Below are 21,980 nucleotides of genomic sequence, written 5' to 3' on the forward strand. Positions count from 1 at the left end.
GAACATCTTTTAAATTGATTACAAAAACACAACTGTATGCCATCGTGTGAAAACAAGTTCAATTTGATGACTTTCCTTGTAATGCTTCAAATCAACACCTTAATTAAAACTGTAGTCCGTTAGGCCCTCAGAGTGGTTTAGTGTAAGTTAGTGGTTATATGGCTTCGATACAAACAAAAGCAGTGACAGTGTCAATGGAGCAAAAATCTGTGTCGCTATGCAACAAATTTGTGTTAGCTTACATTGACATTTTGAATTTGTAGTTTCTTGTTATTTTTGATGCATTTTTCTGTTGACAGAAAAATGCCATAAAGGTATTGTTAGCATTAAATATTGAGAATAGCCACAAGCTAAGATATGCTGGCTGTTAGCCTTTACTTAGTGACACCATTGAGTAGCAGCCAAAGCTAACAAACTAGGAACTATGTTACTCAAAGGAACCAACAAGCTAATGATACATTATAAAGACGACTGGGGAACATTTTATTCTTTAATGTTAATGAAGCTCTTTTACTTTACTTTTGAACACAGGACTTTCACTTGTAATGGAGTACCGTATTTCTACACTGTGCTGTTGATCCTTTTATTTAAAGGTCCCATACTATGCTCATGTCCAGGTTCCTACTTGTATTTTGGGTTTCCGCCAGCACATGTAATATGCTTTACTCTTCACAAAACACTTTATTTTTCTCATACTATCTGCCTGATTATACCAGTATTCACCCTCTGTCTCAAACACTCCATTTTAGCACCTGTCTTTTCAAGGCCTCCTCCCGAAAAAGCCCAGTACGCTCTGATCGGTCACTGTTAACAGGTCATTCGCTTCTATGCTCTCTGTGTCTGCATCGTCATAGAGTGCTCCAGGAATGACGTTTTTTTTGTAGGACGATGCGGAAGTTAACATCACATTGGTTCTCTCTTCAAAAAGCCTATATTGGATTTTTCTTTCAGATTTTGGATTATTGCCGAAAATAAGCTCCTTGGCAAACGTTTACGATACGTAGATGTTTTGTTTAGAAGGATAATCTTCACTAACGAACACCATTTTCATGATTTCTAGAGCCTAAATGCAGTCGCCATTTGCAAAAAGCTAACGTTAGGCTATAAACGAATTACACCACGATCGCATGAGTTAACGTCACCACCATAACAAGACTTTAAAGCCGTGTTCGACGTGGCTTGGCGTGATGTTCTGTGGTCTAATTTAGCCACTTGTTAGCAGCTGTCTTTGTTAAGACACATAGAAGCTTCAAAGTTCACAGGCGAGTTATTTACTGACGAATTTTATGTTGTGAGCGTCTCTTAAGCTTGTGTTGAATGACCACATACCTTGTTTCAGGCATCTAACCAAAAACCCACTGACTTTGAGATGAGGGAAAAGTGAGTGGTAAAATGCTGTGAAGTTGTGACATCACAACTTCACGCAAGTCCTGACGGCTCCTTGAAAGGTACAGTTTCTGATGAGACTGATGAGACTGAATATGGACTGCATGCATTTCTCTGTGGACCTGGCGTTTTGATACTCTCACAGTATTGATATAACATCTATACCTGTTATTAAAAAAGACATGGAAATCTGACATTTTACAATATGGGACCTTAAAGTAAAAGAGTACTTTTTCACAATGCGATAGGGGTAGAAAGCTTTGCTGTAGATTATCTGCCATAAACAACTCTGTTTTTATACATTTTTTAAAAATAATTTGAATGTAATCTGGGGTTTTCCTTCATTATCCATGTTTTCTAGCAACAGAGTCTCTTAATTACATTATAATCAAATTTTATGAGAAGGCATACATAAATAAATATCAATAAATAGGTGGACCTTGGCAAAAAGGTTTTCATTAAAACCAGTGATTGAGAAATGGTGACATTAGTGAGAGGCTCTCAGAATTATTCCTATGGTGTCTCTTGGCAAATAAACTACAAATTCAAAATGTCAATGTTTCTCAACAACATTATAATTATTCTAATAAAGGTAACTGAACATTTTATGGAGCAATTCGTATTTATATCTCTGTATTTAGTAAGACATCTGTTGTAATAGCAAAATAATTATTGTACATCATCATATCTGGGCCACCATTTCACTTTACACCAATATGTACAAAACTCTTAATTCTCTACAGAGTGGAATATGAGAATAGCCCTCCATAAAAAAAAAATAAAAATTGTTAAAATATTTTTTTTGTACAAATATAAAACCTACATGGTTGCCCAACAACCAAATGTTACAGTTTTTTTCCAACCAGCACACTTTGTTATATTTCTTTACAATAATCTACTTGACAAAACATTTATACATGTGTTACATGTTGGCTTTAAGAAAAACAAAACAAAACAAAAAAACACAACCACAATCCATACATTTGACAAGTGGCCCATTTTTAACATTTCCAAACAAGTGATATATTGAAATGCAATCATCAATTAACTGTATGTGCAGTTTTGTGTCACCATGAACTACACTTTTAGAAAATGCTAATTAAGTCAGTCATTTACACTCTGAAAATACAAATTACAGTTATAATTATTAAAATGATCTGTTATTGCTGTCATAATAGATGGTTTTTGTTATTTTTGCACATTGTTAGGTGTCCAGGAATGTTCATGAATTAAAATAAATATGAAGCGTTGGGTTGAATGATTTAAATTTCAAATTTTTATTTTTTTTGGTGCATGTTTTGGCCCTTTCACTTCAAAATTTAAATTTTACTAAGTTGCAAGAACATATTTTTTAAAAACAATTTTAATAAGACAGTCAGATTATTCTTCTCTCAATGTCCATGTTTAATTAGTGTTATTCTCTTTTAAAGGATATGATTTTGAAACCACAGGTCAAAGTTGTCTGAGACACCAATGGCGGCTTGAAGGGGAGAAAAATTAAATCCAAAAAGGTTTAAAAAAAAAAAAAAAAAGTCTAAAGTGGATTAATGTAAATCAAACACAATTAGTAGTGCAAAGAAATTATGCTTTACTAGACCCAGTGGTGCTAATTATCCCTTTATTAGAAGAGACTTTGTTAAGTTTCTTACATTTTCTCTTTGACTTTGTTGATTTTAAGTTTGCGTCGTTCACTTGTTCGTCAGAAAACACTTCAAACAGACTTCAGCCAAATTCTTTTGTTTGAAGGAAACAGAGGATCCTGAGCAGGATGGTTGTCAGAGTTCAATGTTTGTCAGAAGCGGCTTTTCATCAGAGTAAATTTAGTTTAGTGTCAGAGCAAATGTTGAGCTGTAGCTAAAGACGCCCCACTCCTATTATCTTTACAGGAACAAGTCGTCATTCATTCAGATTGAGCGCAACTCATCGAGTCTTTGGTTCTGCCATCACTCCTGTAAGGCACCAGCATCATTTCATCTCAAATCAAAACGCTCAATTGAAACAAAGCTTGCTGTAGTGTTTGTGCAATGCACACAAGCTATCATAGTTTACTAAATGTTGTAGCAAACAATCATCTAGAGATCCTCTTGTAAAAGCATACTGGTTAAAAATGTGTTTCTAGGGTGAGTTTAGATTGTTGCAGGACTTTTCTGCGACAGTATCAGGTTTTAGCTCTGACAGTTTGTACTTTCTTGTCATTTCTTCTATTTCAATGCAGATGTGTTCAGGCAGGACTAATGTGAGAGCTGGAATTTGTCTTCGCCATCAAACTGTTCACTCATCTACGGAAGCACATTTCTGCCAAGTAAATAAAAAGGTTTAGAATGACAGAAATAAAAAACTATCAATCGAAATTCTGACAAACCGAATCACCATTGGGACTTGGTAAATCATTTTTCATTTCTAAATCAAAATTATGATGTGGTCAATATGGCAAAATTTTAAATTATGACGTTAAAGGTCTTTCAAGGTAAATTAAAATTTTAATGGGATGCACCAAGTCAAAATTGCAATATTTACTTTAAAATAAAAAAATCACAAGAGACCAAACAGATACTAAGTCAAAATTGTTGACGTCAGAATAATATTTATTATGTAAAAATTGTAATAATACATCAAATTATAAGATACTAACCTGATATTGTGACCTTTTAGGTAAAAATCTTAAAATAAGCCAAATTTTATATTTACCAAATAAAAATTATACTAGTAAGTCAAATATAATAATGTTGATTTAACATGGATATTATTTTTATCATTCTTAACTTTTTATTTCCACCCTGGCAGAAATGCGGCTTCCATACTTAACCTCATATTTGGGTTTACAATTATTGCCTAGATTTTTTTGAGATGGATGTCAGTGTTAAACTGCTGTCAGGAACGTTCTGATTAAATGTCTCATTACAACTGAAAATCAGCTCTTAACTTTTTTTTATTGTGGTTACAGTGCAATGCTGAAATGCGATCACATGAATGTATGACTATATTGGGAAACTAGATTGAAACTTTATGTTTGCTTCAGATAGACTTTAAGGCTTATTTGAATTTGCTAAAAAACTTTAAGTCAGGCGTCAGAATTACAGCCTTTTTTTTTTTACATTCAGGCAAATAAATACCAGCACACAACTGATTTGTCATTTTATGTCTTGTCCCCAGGTTTTCCATCGCTGACACTCAAAATGTGTGGTTTTAAAGTTACAACCGTTGATTTTTTTTTTATCATTCAATTTTACTGTTTCTCTGTCCCAAATATAGATATCAGCTGAGTGTGAAGAGCAGCCTGTGAAGTCTGAGTGCAGATTATCTGTGTATGAAGTTTATAAAGCAGGAGCCACTGAAAAATTTACATCATAAAATCAATTTCATTTTTCAATTTGAAATAAAAACCTGCTCTCACAAACTGATGCACAAAAAAAATTGTAAAGTACTTTTTAAATATTATCAAATGACTTGAGACCACAATAAATTCAAGAAGACAACTGTGGACTCGCCAGATTTAGTCACTGAAAATGTGAAGCTGAAATAATATTTTCCTAAATGTATTTCTCGTGTCACTGCTGCCCCGTGATAACTTTATAGAGGGAAGAAAGCGTTATTGCGTTGAGCTCAAGTTCATCAATGAGGTTTCAAACTGTTTCACTATAAAACTCCATCTCCACCAGGAAAATAGAAAAAAAAAAGACCAGAGATGAAATATTAGAAAGGACAAAAATAAAAACATCAAATCTAAGTCAAAATGACTAAATACAAAGTCCAAGCTTTAAGATTGTGAGTCAAAATCTTAATATTTACATAATTATTTATTTTGACTTAGTTACAAAAAAAAAACTTGTCATAGTTTTAACAGGAAGTCAGAATTTTAATCTCATAATAGTTCTTTAATGCCTCAAAAGTTTATAGTATACAAGGTAAGTTTTTAGTATATAAGGTAAAATTTGGAACATCTCTAACTTTCCATCTGCTTCTTTTTTTCTTTTTTTTTGGCCGAGATGAGTCTCCATAGTTTCACAATCCGGCTTGTCAAAGACTTTCTTTGACCCTTTAGAGAAGCTCAGAATTAGTCAGGTTAATTCAACACACGTTTTTACACAAGTTTTGGATTCAGTCTTGAGGAAAATACAAATATAATGACAACCCACACCAAGATTTCTGAACATTTCAGGACAATTTTGAATATTTCCCTCAGACTGTTACGATCGGCTACCCACAGATCATGTGACACGGATACAGGGATGTGATTGGCTCCTGAGCAGACGAGACAAGAGTCGTTTTACTGCATTGACAGTTATTGCAGGGTCGCTGGTGTTTAATGCTCCGTATGTGTTTCAATGGACAATATTGTAGTAAATTTTAATCGTAAAGCACTGCTTGGCTCTGCTCGGCTCAGTTTGTTTGCATAAAAGTGTGTGTGTGTGTGTGAAGGGCACACTGGTCCAGTTAGTGATGAAGTGCACTTCTTTTAAAAACATCTTTTAAAAAATGGATGAAAAACTCCAAGGTCAGTTCCGCTGGACTGCAGCAGCTCATCGTCAAAGTTAGAAAAGTAGAAATTAAAAACATCAAGAGGTAAAAATGCTGAGGGTCAAAGGTCAGCTGGGTTCATCTTCCTGCTCTTACCTTTCAGGGTGATGGCAAATCCTTCAGCCCACAGGTCACCAAAGGCTCAGATGAAGCTCTGGTACTGAGCTGCATGCTGCAAAAGCAAAGCTGCGATGAATTCAGCACCCCTTTCTTCATTTCATAATGTCTCTACGATGGAAAACCAAATTCCTCCTCAGAATTTTTAAAGGCTGTTTCACCTCTTGGAAACTCCGCAGATGAGTTTATGTCAGGCAGCTCCGGCCTCGTCCAGCAGGTTGTTTTAACACCGCTTAATCAGCGAGACGTGGGCGACATGTTTGGTCTGAAACCCACCGTGAGCTGCCACAGCAGCAATTTGGGAAAAACAAAAAGGTAAATACAACTGGTTGGATGAATATTTTGGGAACCAAAGATGTGCTGTGTGCTTTCAATGGTTGACCAGTAGAGGTCCTCACACTGGGGCCCAGTCTGAGTTATCAGGGGTCCCTCCACCTTGGAGCCAAACGGGAGGAGACCGACTACCCCCCAAACTTTAAAACAAGCTTAAACTGGGGTTAGGGTTGCAGGCCAAGGGGTTAAAGGTCAAGGTGTGGAGGGCTTGTGGAGGATGCCCTGCAGGTCCTCTGGTAAGGAGAGGATGACGGCCTCAATGTGGGCCCTCAGTTTGGCCAGAGTCCCCGGACGCACCGGCAGCTGCTCCTTCTCTGCCTGACTCTGCCACAAAGAGAAAATCAATCAATACAAATCATGAGTACAAATCATTAGTTGTTATTTTAAATCCCCAGTGGCACATTTATATGAAGGGATGTTTAAATGCTAAAGCTCATAGAAGCAGCAGAGCTAAGGGATGTTTCTGACATCACAGCAAAGTTGACTTTGACCTTTTGGATAAAAAATGTCATTGCTTCATCATTTTATCCTATGAGAAATGTGAAATGTTGTCATAATTAGCGCAAGAATTCTTGAGTTATGGCCAAAAACATGTTTTTTTAGGTCACACTGATCTTGATATTTGACCAACAAAATCTCATCAGTTCCTTGTTGAGTCTGAGTAGACGTTTGTGCTAAATTTGAAGAAATGTCCTCAAGGGGTTCTTGAGATATTGCGGTTATGAGAAGGAGACTGACGGACAGACAACCCGAAAACATAATGCCCCTGGCCACAGCTATCACCAGCGCAGAGGCATAAAAATGCTATGCATGATTCTGACTTATGGGACTGCAGTAGTGGTAATAGTACCAGTCAAGTCACTACTGGTAGCTATCGTAGTACTACTGCTGCCAGCTCCAGTTCTACTAGCAGCTATACGTAGTTGGCAGAGGAACAATTGGCAGTAGGCGAGGTCATAACAATTGTAATACCAGTGGGAGCAATAGTAGTAATATTGGCAGCACCAGTAGCAGTACCAGCAGTATACGCAGTAGTACCTGTAGTATTAATGTTTATGAGCTTTTGATGAGTTTGTACTGACCAGTTTATCTTTCAGCTTCAGAACCAGATCAACCGTCTCCACCTCCGAGTGTTTCTGGACTCTGAGCTGCAGGTCCTACAAAAACAGACAGACACATAAAGACAGACAGATAAAGTATGAGAGAAGAATCTGACTCAAGCTGGACAGACATTCAGTCAATCGGTCAGTTGGATCTGTTTGATGGAGCTGAATCAAAGTTTTTTTTTTGCTTGGTTCACACAAAATCTACAGGCGGTGGTCTGATATATTAACACTGTGGTATAGTACAATTTGTGTGGCAGATTTAGTCAGGTGACTCTCAACAACTTGTCAGAAACTTAAGTTGTGCGAATGGTTAACAGAATCACTCTGACTGTACCTAACCTTTACACTCCCTTCCTCCCTTCCTTCCTCACCTCCTCACACAGCGCCTCGAGGTGCAGAGCCTCCAGTTTCTGTGTCATCTCTTTCCTCCTGTTGCGGAACCAGCCGTCAAAGTTGGGAGACTTGAGAAAATGCCTTCAGATGCAGAGAAAACCACACAGTAATGAGTCCACATGATGCTCAGGATCATGTGCATTTCAATGATTGAACTCCAGTCACCTTGACTCTGTTGTTCTGTGATACTCTGGTACAGTATCAGTTAAACTCAACACTCCCTGTTGACGTTTCATTTTTAAATCCAACCAGTAAAGGGAGGACATGAGCCTATTTTTGAACAGTGGTGCGATTTATTAAATTATGATCAAATGTACTTATAAACAGGCCTGTCTCTAATATAAGGCTGTATCATTCTGCAGTTTCCTCAACCACCATCTCAAAAGTCATGGTATATAAATATTGTGTTTAGGTTAGGTTACACACAAAGTAGTAGTTTAAGGGACCTGCAACTTCCAGCTGGATTTTGTGTGTGTGTGTGTACCTGTAGAGTCCTATCCAGTCTCCTTTCAGTCTGGACGTGAGCTGAGGTCCAGCTTTCTCCAGCGTCTTCATGAAGTCCTGCTGAATGAACGGTCGCAGTTGAGGAGGACTCTTCCAGGGACTGATGGACTTCTGAAGAGGCATAAGGCTGGCCACGTACCGTTCCTGTAACACACACAAAGCGTTAAGTCATTTTACTTAATCAGTCCACGAGATGGCACATTAACAACACAACCATCTCTGTAAGGTGACATACAGATAGACAAAAACTAAACAGCACTATGTCACCCTGAAACAATAACAGTTAAACACACGTTCGAGACAAAATAAAAATCATTGGTTGTTACCAGTGGAATGATGAAGCTCTGTGTCAGTTCTAAGAAGTACCGTCGAAGAATTGCGTTTTGGGCCGCAGAGGGTCTCTTCTGTTGAACACCCTGAGAAAAAAAGAAAAAAATCTCATAGATATCTAACACTAGTCCATACCCATTGAGTACAACATACCATACCATGACTTAGTCATACCAAAAATTAGACACAAAAAAAAAAAAATTAAAAAAAAAAAAAAAATTCAGCCACAGGGGGAGCCACAGCGATTGGTCGCATTTTAGCCATTTTTAAGCATTTTTCTGTTGTTATAGCGCCACCCAGTTGCCAATTAGAGTTAAATTTCTCCAGTCACCTTGAGGCGTCCTGTTCTACATATCTACCAAGTTTAGTAAAAATCGATATGGCCGTTAGGCCTAGATAAAAAATTAGCTCTCTAGCACCCCCATTTTGTTTGATGGGGTCAATAATGGAGGGGTCCCCTCAGATTATGTGTGGTCATATGCCTACAAAGTTGCGTGGTGATGGGTGAAACCCTTGAGATGTTATACACCTTTATGTGATGAGCCACGCCCTCCACAATATTCATTGCCTTATAGAAGCTCAGTTTTAGTAAGTTTTCCAACTTTTGCCAAGAGGGAACTTTAGATATTGGTCCCTAGATTATGTTCACCGAGTTTCATGCAGATCGGTCAAACTTCCTAGGAAGAGATCGATTTTAAATGTTTTTCAAAAAACTCAAAATGGTGGAAAATCTATATACCTGGAAGTTATGGGTTCTTGAGGCAAATTTGTTCCTCATGAGGAGAGGCATCTCTGTGCAAAGTTTCATGTCTCTACGACATACGGGGCATGAGATATGCCCATTCAAAGTTTGCAATTTCAATCAGTTGCTATAGCGCCCCCCTTTGGCCAACTGATGTAATATTGCTTCATTCACATCCTCCCATGACCCTCTCCCACTGTGCCAAATTTCACATGGATTGACCAAGTCAGTGAAGAGAAAAACATGGAACAGACACACAGACAGAGTTTTCGTCATTATAGAGTAAGATTAAAGGGACAGTTCTCCCTAACTGAAAAACATATATTTGTCCTCTTACCTGTGGTGCTGTTTATCAGTCTAGGTTGTTTTGGTGTGTCTTGCAGATATCAACATGTAGGAACTATTTTCCCTCTATCAAACTACACCTGCCAACTGTATTACTGCACAGAAGGAAGTGTGCATTGACTCATGGATCAGAGGCTTGTGCTCATGACAGCACAAGATGTAAACATTAATGCTGTCCTCCTCGGCTGAGCTGTAACGTGAGCTAGCTCAGTGGTGCTAGGTGAGCTAGCAGTAGATGCACACTTCCTTCTGTGCGGTGATTCGGTTGGTGGGTGTAGTTCAGTAGAAAGAAACTAGTTCCTACATGAAACTGCTCACAACAAGGTCCGTGGATTATCATGAGTAACCAGGTCAGGAATTCTGTTGAGTTTTTAAAATGTATCTTTTGGCACACAAGCTGGAGAGAAGGCAGGCATCTCTACAGCCGATATCTCCAAGATTTGGCAACTCACACCTACACTGTCTAGATTGACAAACTACAGGTAAGAGGAAAAATGTGTTTTGGTGTGAACTCTTCCTTTCAGCTGCTCTCACATTTGTAGATTAACATTTCCACATAGTGTAACAGCCAACCAGTGATGTTAGGTTCAAAATAAAGCATTGTTTGTAGCTGTGTTTTAGCCTTTTTTTTTTTACTAAAAGAAGACAGAGCTCAGAAATAATTAAAACTGTAACGAGTATTATTTTGTTTAAAACTCCCCTCAGCTCTGAAGGACCAAACTTTGAACGGTGTCACCCCAAAAAATGCTGAGTAAAAATTTTTCAACAAGTAAATAAATCAGTCAATCAATACAACAGTTAGAGACATGTGCAGCATGTTAAGGAGAGGCCTTATTTTACCTTCTGAAGCTGTTTGATAATTTCCTCATCTTTGTTGAGATACGGCTTATATGCAGTGTACACACCTGCAACACAAACACACACACACACACACACACACACACACACACACACACACACACACACACATCAACTGAACAATTCCTACTGGTGGAGAAGATGATGTCTCAGCTGAGACTGTGAGTGAGCAGCACAGCTCTGAGGAGGGCTTCACATTAAAAAAAGAAACATAAACATGTAGAGCATGGAGCATTTACCAGGTTTAGAGTCCAGAGTTTTGAGGTTTTTCAGTTTCTTGACTTTCATCTGCTTGGCCATCTCCCCTGACAGATTGAATGAGCAGAGATCAGGCACACAGTTCAGGGTTTGTCATATGTGTTACCTGTAAACTTCTTAACCAGCAGCAGTATCATCTACCTGCTTGCTTCATGTCTCCAATGCGGATGATGTGTGGCCAGTGCTGCAGGGTTTTAGCAAAGAAGGGATTGGTCACTCCCAGAATTACTGACGGCCTGTAGAAAGAGACAGAAGTGAAAACACTACAATAGTTACCTTGGTCAAACACTAACAACAGGAAGGCCCTCTTTAACTACAGGAACGAGGAGCCAGATTCAAACGTGCGAGCAAGATGCTGAATTCCGACCACCTCAAACCTCTCAGGAGGTGGAGATCAGTCATGACTAAAGAGAGTGAGGAGATCTTTACACAGTGTTTATCTTACTGGAAGTTAAAGTCTATTTTATGACTGTTGAAACATTTCAACACTCAAATCAATCAGTATAAACAATGAGACACTGAGCAGACAAAACTCAGAGCAGATAAGCGCCGCAGCAGCTGAGCACGCCTGGACATTCAGCAGACAGGAATTCAGTGATTTGCTAAACATGGTATCTGCTTTGCTGCTTCGTCTTTACTCACGGAGCCTGCGTCCTGGTGGTGTACTCCTTAAACTCGCTGTCGTGGATGGTGAAGTACGGCCGGAAGTCACTGCAGTAACGTAAAGGAGAGATACAGCTGCAGACGGAGAGAAACACAAAGACAGAGAAATCTTAAAGTTACTTCGCATCAGCAGAAAGCAGCACTGCAGTTCACTAAACGCAACTAATGTCATCATTCAAATGGAAAAAAAGTCCTACCAAATAGATCACTGAGAAACCACAGTCAAGACCTTTATAAGTGAATTCAAAATGTGAAGTGCACAAAGACATGAAGACTTATGTCTGGAGACTTTACGTCTTTTCCAGAAGTGAAAGACATAAATTCCGACTGCAGTTTGAATTTCATCAAAATTAACTTCAAATTTACTACAAAATGTCGAGCTATGAAAAACAATTTCTCCACATTATTCTATACTTCTGCCCCTAACCTGATTCAACTCACCTGACCAATGCCAGCACAGTATCTGATGACTCTGCTGGCGACGGCGCCATGACGACAAGTGCCTCCCCCAGCAGCACCAACTCCCACAACATCTGGATGTGGAAGAAGACCGGGTAGAAACACCTGGAGAGAGAAAGGGAGATTTAGAGTGTGTAGTGAAACTCATTATCATTATTAATATTATCATTATTGTTATTAAAAGGTTTAAAGTGCATATAGTTTCCTTCATCAGTAGAGCTTACAAAGCATTACGGTGACACTGCTGGAGTGTTTGCATATTCTGTTTGTGCAAATATAGTTCAAGTCTTCTAGGGTTGAATTTCACACAATGATGAAATCGCCTGAAACAAATGACTGCCTGAAAGTATCAATGATTTATTCATTTATTGAGGATCCCTATCAGGTGATACCACAGTACCGACTACTCTTCCTAGGGTCCACACAAAACGCAAAAACAAGGCAAGACATTAAATTATCACATCATAGATAATTTACAACATCATCAAAATTGATTATAACAAAAACAAGAGATGACAGAAGTTATCTCACAGATTGAGACAGAGCCTATAAACTAAGCATATAGAATTATATGTGACAGCATGAATTACATCCGACTGCACAACACCCGGTTGTACAGTGAGACATCACCCAAGTGAGTGCCACAAATATTATTAGCCTTCACAAACATTACATCATAAACCATAAACCCTTTTCTTTTTTAATAATTGCGATAAGTATAGTGGTAGTTTATTCTTCGGAGAATGTTGTAATGTTGAGAATTCAACATCTGTAGAACTAAAACTGATTTGGTCTTTTAAGACAAAAGTGATGGATTACAGCATTGTTATACCATCACAAATTATACTGACAGAAGAAATATTTGTTTGAGGTGCATTTTCTGTGCTTCACTGAACATCTTTTTTGAACTGGGGAACATCTGTAGACACTACAGACTGATGAGGATGTCTCCGTGAAGAGTCTCCTGATTCGTCTTTACTTGACAAATTGTTTTGAACAGAGCTGGTGCTGTTCGTTTTGTTTCTAAACACTCCTAACAAGGTCAAACAGCTCTGTCAGTTTGCTTTATTTTGCCCTGGTTTTTGTTTGTTTTATTAATTTCTGTCTTAAGACTGCATCCAAATGCCCCTGTGATAAGGGGACAAATGCAGCTGAACCTGGTTTGTGTTCTTTCTTTTTTTTTTTAACCTGAATACAGAGTAAGCAAATAATTACCATGACTATTCATGCTAGTCACACTGACCCTGTGGGCGAGTTCTGTGAAGAGGGCACTTACTATACAAGTAAGTGAACAGGTTTTACAGACTTAAACTAAATATTACAGTGAAGATGTTCTTGGAAAGATAAGTGTTTTTTTGTCCCATAGAAACTGTTTCTGGTAGGTAACGTTTTTGGGAGATGGTGGTTTTGTTCACCAGGTGTCAGCAGGTAAAGCAGTAGTTAGAGGAAAACTGCTGCAGTACCACCACTGAACAGCAGGTGGCGACAGAATGTTACACAAACGTGTGCTGCAGCTCGACTCACCTGAAGAGGTCGACTTCATGGATGGTTGGGAGCACGATGGACACCTGACTGTCACTCTGAAACACAAACACACTTTCTTTCAGCTGAAAAATCACTCCTTCACTTTGAAAATGTTTTATGTAATCAATATTATTATTTTCATGTGTGTGTCGGAGATTTTGTGTGTGATCACCTGGGCGGACTGGACCAGTTGTGAGGTTCCTGGTTTGTCATAACTGGTTGGGATGCGGACCTGCAGCAGCACACAGATTAAATACAGTCTCAGTTACAACGCTTATTTACACTGCTTCAATTAAACATCAAATGATAGTGTACACATCATAAAGGTTTCTGTTCGATTACACAGTACACTGTGCTATAATGTGGGTGGGACTGTTGTGTTGTGTTCCATATTTTTCTTGATCTCATTGATAACAACACACTTCACACATGCAGAACTAAAGCTGGAGAAAGTCTGTGATGTGTCTTTAAAAAGAAACACAATGAGCTCTTCTCATGACGGACGTGTTGACTTGTCAAACACAGGTGTAACTAATTACATTAATACTGGGTATTTCCCGGGCCCTGCCGCACTACCTGTGCTTTACCTGCTGTGACAAGTCACATTCAAACACCTACGGTACTCCACCCATTGCATTTGTGTGCATGTGTGTGTACCTTGATGACCACGCCCATAATGGGTAGCGTGAGGATACGTCCAGGATGGGGCGTCGGCCAGCGGTCTATGTCATTACAAGCTGTCAATCAAATACACAATAAAACAAAGATTTGAATCAGAATCCACAACAGGTTAAAATGTCACCACACAGCTTCACTGAGAGATTCAGTGAATAAAGTTTATCCATTGCAGTCTGCAGTGGTGGACACCACACTTGAGTACAAGAACAGATATCTTACCAGAAAATAACTGAGGCAGAAGTTAAAGGTACCTATTAGAATCACTGAAAGTAAAAGTACGAGTAAATGCTGTTAACAAAAATGCCAGTGGTCAGAGTTTTGAGAATTATGAAATTTACTTCTTTGTAACATGTACACCACCTTAAAAATAAATGTAGCATAGTGAAAATGAAAGTTGAGAGAAATATGAAACCTAAAGTAAAGTACAGATACTGCCAAAAATACTTGAGTACTGTCACAAAGTAATAATACTTTGTGACAGTACTGTCACAAAGTATTATTACTTTGTTACATCACAACACTGCTGACCCGCAGTAAGTCCTACTTTCATAAAGTTATGTTTATTTAATGGGGACAACACAGGTTCAGTTTTAGTTCAGTCCATTTAAAAGAGCTGTTGAGTAGGAAGTTTATGTGTTAGTTCTTAAAACTGTTGCTACAAAGTATTTTACAAGGAGATAGAAAAGGACAGATAGTGTATATAAACATTAACACAGACAATAATCAGACTGACCAGCCTCAAGACAGGGCTCCTGTTTCTCAAAGTATTCTGGAGCCATGATCTTCAACAGGGAGTGGAAGAAGGTCACATAGGGCAGCTTACTGATCAGGACCAGAGACTGATACAGAGACACACACACACACACACACACACACAGAAGATTTATCGTTATTATTATCAAAATCAAAATGTAAGTTTTACAAATTATATTCCTACTCTACATGTTGGCAACTAATGTCTTAATTAATATTGATGGGCGAGTCTTTGGTGTGTAAAGCTGAACTGCAGTCTGACACTGACCTTCTGGAAGTATCCTCTCTTCAGGGATTTATCTCGCACCTGACGGAAGTACACGTAACCATAGTAATGGCCCTGTTCCCTCTGCAACACACACACAGAAAATCAGAATCAAGTTTTATTTCATTTAACGATTCAGATGTAAACATTACAGCATGTTTCTGAAGTGCTGAATATGTATGTGTGTGTGTGTGTGTGTGTGTGTGTGTGTGTGTGTCCCGACCTTCAGGCAGGGCGGTGCGTCCCGGTCGGTGGTTTCCAGGAAGCAGCCAAGCGACGACTTCCTGTTGGAACCCTGACGAAAGCGGAAGCAGAACTGGGTGTCGCCAAGGCAACCTGGAGACACAGCAGAGTGATGTGGTGGTTACCATGGGAACACATTGTCTGGTTTAGGGTAGTTACATCATTCATACTGTGTTATACTCTTTATATATTTCTTTATTTATTCGAGCCTGCATATATTTGATATATTTAATTGACTTCCATTTGCTGAAGTCAGACTTATAATCTATTTTTGGTTCAGGATTATTCAAGACTTATGTGTCTTGTGTGCACCAGTCGGCTCTTGTCAGGGTCTTCCTGGCTTCCTCCAGATTTTTGGACAAACAGGAAGAGGAAGCAAAAAAAAAAAGAGGAAATAGGAAGTGCCCAATGAGTCAGAGGCCGGCCTTTAACCTCTACATGACCTCCGCACATCCTCCAGCAGACACGCCAGAAGAGACTGAGAGAGAAAATAAGAGTTTAAAATATTCCAAACACAAACACACACACACACTTCAGCTCACACTCTGCCAGACTTAAAAGCATTCCACTTCATAGGTCACACACAGCCACACAGACACACACTTCCAAGAGCTCGGCCAAGACTCCATGACATCATGCAGTAGGGTTGTGTTTGAGACCACCCAGCATGAAACAGGCCAACAGGAGCTCTGAGGCTCTAATGCTCTTTGTGCATTTCTATTTGCTCTTTAAGCTTTCTTACTTAAAGACATATTCCTCTTAATTTAGAGTGTGTGAGACTCTGTCTGCATCTGAAACTGTGACCCTGCCAACACCGTCTGCAACACCAAGGAGCTCGTTAGCAGGCAAGAATTTACTTTATCATCTCAGAGGGAAAAATCTTAAGTGTGGAAGAACTGTGGCCTTATTTTCATGAAGTAAAAGGTGTCTGATTTGTTGATGAAGTGGCCAAGAAGGACTGGAAAATTTAACTCCCATTGTCTCATTTAATAATCTAATTTAATTTATTATGTCACTGTGGCTAACCTGGCCTATTTCCACATCCTGCAGACAGACACTCAGCTCCTATTGGTGTCTGTGTTTGTGTCCACCAACTCCTGAGAAAAATATCTGCCTCTTCAGCTGCTACACCTCTCTTACTATTCACTGGTTAGTTTTTAAATGTGTCTGTCTGCTGTTTGGTGCTGAGCAGGTAGTGTGTAGAGCAAAAGAGAACTGTCTGTGGGTTCAGCACTACAAGCAAGTCATTTTATCCATTGTCAATATACACAATATACATTTGTGCAGCTTTAAGTATTTGTACATTTGAAGCATACATTCATTCATTCATTTTCCGTAACCGCTTATTCTGTTAGGGGTCACAGGGTGCTGGCTCCTATCCCAGCTGACAATGGGTGAGAGGCAGGGTTCACCCTGGACAGGTCACCAGACTATCACAGGACTGACACATAGAGACAGACAACCATTCACACTCACATTCACACATACAGACAATTTAGAGTCACCAGTTAACCTACATGTCTTTGGACTGTGGGAGGAAGCCAGAGCACCCGGAGAAAATCCACGCTGACACAGGGAGAACATAAAAACTCTTCAGGATATTTAGAAGGACTTAAAGTTGCTCTCATTGGTTCCTCTAGGCTGTTTCAAAGCACTGTTGCAGGATTTTTGTACACAATCTTCTATACGCCAATGTCACGGTGTATCTTAGCTGGTCTTTGTAAGCGTGTGTAGTTGCCCCATTTTTGCATTTTTATGGTTCGCTTCTGGTATACATGAACATATTTTTTTCTTTTTCTTGTAGTAATCCTATTTTGTGTTTTATATTGCTTGTTTTAGAGCTGTACATTTTTATTATGTATTTTTGTTCTACGTTGTCTGTCTGTAACTTATATTGCTGACTGCCTCAGCCAGGACACTCTTGGACAGGAGATTTTTGATTTCAAGATAAGATAATTAAAGTTATTATATTATCATGATATCAGTGGAATAAAATGGACTTATAATAATAGTAATAATAATGTTCATTGCAGTTATTTCTGGGACAATATACCGTCCAACAAAAGCTGTCATTGTGGCAGGCGTAGCTATGAAGCACTTATTGGTCATGTTAGAATTCAGACCTTAAAGTGACTCATTAAATGCTGTGATTGCTGAGGCTCAGGTGAGTTAAAGATGTCTCATGTCTGCTGGTTTGAGTCTAATTTAAAGACCTGATCAAAACTGTAAAAAACACACTGAGAATCTTTAGTTAGTGTGTTCCTACTCCGACCTCTAACACAGCTGCTACAGCTCCTTCTCTCTCCATCTGATGTGGATCTAAACATACTCAGTAACAAGAGTCAAAGTGGACTGAAGACACGATGCCACCTCTGATTGAGAAGTGAGACTGAATTATGGGAGACAGAGAAAGAGAGGGTGAGATGCAGTGTAGTCTGACACACACACCTACAGTTTATATATAGAAGCCCTGTAAGCATTTGTCCTAATCCTGTCGTCATCCTGAGGGCAGGAGGTTTGTCAGCTCTGCCGCCTGCTGACTCACAACAAAAGAGCACACACCTGCAGATGCACACAGACACACACTCGACCCACACACGCAAATCCACAGAGACGTTTGTGTACGCACGTGTGTAAACCAATCCCTAACCCACTTTATCTCCAGTCTAGTGTTGCACTCATGACAATGACGATTTTCAAAATGGACCCTGACTGCAGCTGCACGGACGAACAATTAATATTATAAATATTAAACGTTCCACGAGGGTGTGTCTTATCATCTCATTCACGATAATAGCAGTATAATTTTTAATATAATATGAAAAATTCATATTGTGATACTTGCAATATTTCATCTTGTATTTCGATGTGCACATCCGATCCAACACTATGAGCCTCTTCGTGGAGAGGAAACGTACATCATTATAACCATATTTAATGATTACTGCATTGCGTCTCTATGGCGGCTGGTTTTTCAGTCCACCTTCGAGTGTGGCTGTTCTGAACGTACAGCTTGTTTCGAGCATAACTTTTAACCCCTAATCTGACACATCAAGATAAAGTGAGTCAAAGTCTCCACAGCGGTCTGATTGTTGCTGTGTTCAGAGGGACAGAAAACAAACAGGAACTCACCTGAGTTGGAGTCAGGAAAGGAAAGGTAGCAGATGCTCGTTTTCTGAAAGAGAAAAGATTTTTGTTTTAGTCCTCTTTATTGTGTCATCAGGTTGATTCAGTGATTCAGACACAAGACACAAATGAGACAAGACAGAGAGCAAACAGTAGGAGGTCAATGTTTATCATCACGATTAACAATCTACCAAACTTCTATTCTCTTCTATGATTTAGTGCACATCGTTCATTAGCATGTAATGACTGAATATATTAAAAATTAACTTATTCCAGATCACACAGAGTCGCTCTGACTCACCTCTTTCTCTGACAGTTTGGAATGATGAGGATAGATAACCTGAAAGACAGATGAACACAGTTAACACACAGCACGAACTCATCAACTCACATCTAAAATCTGTGTTTGGTTTCTGTGAAACAAAGCACCAGCACTTTTTCATCACAGGTTTTTCAAACTTGGACATCCTTACCAACATTAATTTGTCTCCCTAATGTCACTGGGTAAATACTTTCTGTAACTGCCATCTGCTATTTTGCGAGTTGGTAGTTACCATATTACAATTTTAAACAATTTTACATTTCATGATAAGGTATTTTGTTAAAGCTGTCTCCTGAACTGACCTGTATTTTTCAATACAACAACTTTAAAAGGGATTTAATTTATGATAAAAGTTAATTGTGAGTAATTAACACACTGTAAATTTTAGCATTAAAGCAACATTATGCAACTTTTTGACCGTAAAATACCAGCTTCAACATCATTTTGATGGTACACTGACTTGTAATAGGTAGAATGGTACTTCTTTTATTCCCACAGATAGGGTTTCTCGGGAGAAGTGCTTAAGGCTCTGCAGCACAACGTCCACACCACCAGCTAGCTATAAGAGGAGGTTAGCTCTGTATTCTCAGTACAGACATCATGGCAGAAACTAAGAAATGATGTTGTAAAAACCCAAACCTCATACACTGTGTGCCATGCATTAATTATACTTTATAACTTCTTCAAGATTGCAAACTATTTTCACTGTCCTGACATGAGCTGTAGTGATCTGTCTCACAGCCAACTGGAAAACAAAGACAACCCTACAACAGATTTTATATCCCTGCCACTGTCTACTGTTCCCCATATTTGAATTTCATTATGGCAGCCCACCACAATATCAACGCTCACCTCTACATATTTATTTCTCTCTTTTTTTATATTTAAAATGGGTAAAATCTTCTTTTAGAGTTGTGCACAGTACACTGATTTACTCAGGCCTTCACTGCCCGGCTCTCTCTTTCTCTGTGCTTATCAGACCACATATGAGGTAAGAATTAGTTCCCTGCAGTCTCTCCGCCTCAATCCTCATTGCTAGGCGGCTACTCCGCAGAAAAGCAAGAGGTAGCTCTGAGGAGCTTCAGTCAGCTTCATTCTGCTGTAGCAACTCGAATTCAGCCAGCTCAAACCCCAGCGTGGGGGTCACAGTGGGTTGGTGGCCGGTGGAGGCGCTGGGACTAACCTCTGTAACAGCAGCAACAGAATGTTTTCTTTTGACCCAAGACAAAGTCCACATAGCCTTTGGAAGCTTGTAATGGGCATTGTTTCCCACTTTGCTGGCATATTAAATACAAATTTAACTTTTGGTAGCCTATTAAAATAATAAAATCGACTGCTTTATCAGTCCACTGGATACATTTTGCTGCAATGGAAATGACTGAAGTGAGATGAACAGACTGAAAACTTAATCTTATTAGATAATACAGGCGTTGACAAACTTTTCCTTTGAGGACACAACTTACAGCTGAAAAAAGGCAATAAAACGCAATTTATTTTATCGCAATAATATTGTATCGCGACTTAATTATCACCTTAATATCATGGGGAATCAAGTGATTCCCATCCCAAATTTTTAGCTAAAATTGTCTGCCTGCACATTCTTTGCACAGACTGCTGCATTCCCAAAAGTACTATATGTACTCAGTATATCAGAAAAACAAATAATCTTATACAAAATAAAAGCATGTTCCACTGCCTTTGTGTTGTTTAGATCCTGAGAGAAAGTGAAACAGAAAGACTGAACCCATATCACTGTTTATAACACTGTTAGCACATGCAATGTATTGTATTACTACTGCAGCCCAAACATCTGTGGGGACCAAACCTCTATATCAGAGATGCCTTACTCAACCCTCAAGTTTAAGGCCTAAAAAAGTTGAATGTTTGTGTCTGTAGGAGGAAGAGTTTCAGCAAATAAACCATGCAGTAGCTGAGCTGATGCTGTTGGAACAGACTAACTCCTGGGAAGAATCACACAATTCACCTTGGCTACAATAAACTGTTTCAGCAGGTAATGAGATCTTTATCCCACAGTAAAAATGTTCTTCCACAATCTCTACATTTGTGTGTTCACATGTCAGCACGGTTAGACTGAAGAATAACTAAACAAGAGAAGTATCAAACAGCTTCATGGAGAGAGCTGTGTGCTCCGCTTCAGGAAATAGTCGGAGCCTCCAGTAACCGCTAACTTAGGCATTTTTAGCTTCAGTGTGGAGGAGTTTACATGACCCAGCTGTCCCCGGCGGATCGTTAAGCCTCACCTCCACCGCCTGTCCCAGCTCCAGGTCGAAGCCGACCACACAGATGCAGTGCAGCCAGGCGGAGAAGCGGTCCCAGGGCAGCAGGAGAGCCTCCTCCGGCTCCTCGTCGCCTCCGGGCCCGGGAGGCAGAGTTATTTCCTCGGCCGGAGAGATGCTACTAGCGTCCTGGTCGTCCAGATCCTCCGGCTCTTCGACCTGCTCCCCCAGCTCCTCCGGGCCTTGCAGAGCCATGGCGACGGCCCCGACACGGACACTCAGACGCTCCGGATAATGTTAACGGTCCTCCCGACAAGTTGGCCGGTATTTCGAGTATGTTTCCCCTCAGGTGAAAACAGCAGTAGGCAAACAGAGCTGCAGAAAGTAGCCACTCAGCTAGCAGCTAGCATAGCAGCAAGAGCGTACGTATACGTCCTGGTGATCAAACGTGCAACGTCATCACGTAAGACCGTCCCTGGCACTGAGATGCGTTCAAGTTTGAAAGACAACTGTGTAAATCCAATCACTACATACAGATATTAAAAAAAAAATCAGAAATACTTTATTTATGAGACATCAACACAAACTGCTCTTTCTGTGATGGATATTCAAAAACATTTTAACACCTATTTGGCTTATTTTCCCCCCAAACTAAGAAATTCTGACAAGACCTTTGCAGATTTCTCATTGATTATATATCTATAAATACTGTGAAAAAAGACTTAAAAATGTGGTGTCTAGTTTCTTCAAACCTTTTCTTTTTTAAATAAGCGGACCTCTTTTAAAATTCATAATGTAAATTTATCAATAAAATGATTTT

At 39.3% G+C, this 21,980-nt stretch overlaps 1 protein-coding gene across 1 annotated transcript; it reads right to left on the reverse strand.

The window, feature by feature from the left end:
- Nucleotides 1-6,424: 6,424 nt before the first annotated feature.
- Nucleotides 6,425-21,570, reverse strand: dennd6a (DENN/MADD domain containing 6A). Its single transcript, XM_033626911.2, has 19 exons — nt 21,185-21,570; nt 18,903-18,941; nt 18,608-18,650; nt 15,456-15,568; nt 15,236-15,316; nt 14,948-15,053; nt 14,194-14,273; nt 13,709-13,768; nt 13,537-13,592; nt 11,995-12,117; nt 11,533-11,628; nt 11,032-11,126; nt 10,872-10,937; nt 10,615-10,679; nt 8,684-8,773; nt 8,338-8,501; nt 7,832-7,934; nt 7,437-7,511; nt 6,425-6,678 (listed from the first exon to the last, which is right to left on the reverse strand). Exons 1-19 carry the CDS (start codon nt 21,413-21,415, stop codon nt 6,547-6,549), a joined length of 1,818 nt encoding a protein of 605 aa, XP_033482802.1. The 5' UTR covers nt 21,416-21,570; the 3' UTR covers nt 6,425-6,546.
- Between the last annotated feature and the right edge of the window lie 410 nt (nt 21,571-21,980).

The sequence above is a fragment of the Epinephelus lanceolatus genome, chromosome 1 (genome assembly GCF_041903045.1).
Source record: "Epinephelus lanceolatus isolate andai-2023 chromosome 1, ASM4190304v1, whole genome shotgun sequence".
NCBI classification, from domain to species: domain Eukaryota; kingdom Metazoa; phylum Chordata; class Actinopteri; order Perciformes; family Serranidae; genus Epinephelus; species Epinephelus lanceolatus.

Excerpts from the sequence above, each read along its gene's own strand:
- dennd6a (XM_033626911.2), bottom strand. The coding sequence starts at position 21,415 with ATGGCTCTGCAAGGCCCGGAGGAGCTGGGGGAGCAGGTCGAAGAGCCG. Across the intron at positions 15,054-15,235 it reads AGAGAGGATACTTCCAGAAG|TCTCTGGTCCTGATCAGTAA; the intron begins GTCAGTGTCAGA and ends TCTCTGTATCAG. Across the intron at positions 7,512-7,831 it reads TCGAGGCGCTGTGTGAGGAG|GACCTGCAGCTCAGAGTCCA; the intron begins GTGAGGAAGGAA and ends CTGTTTTTGTAG.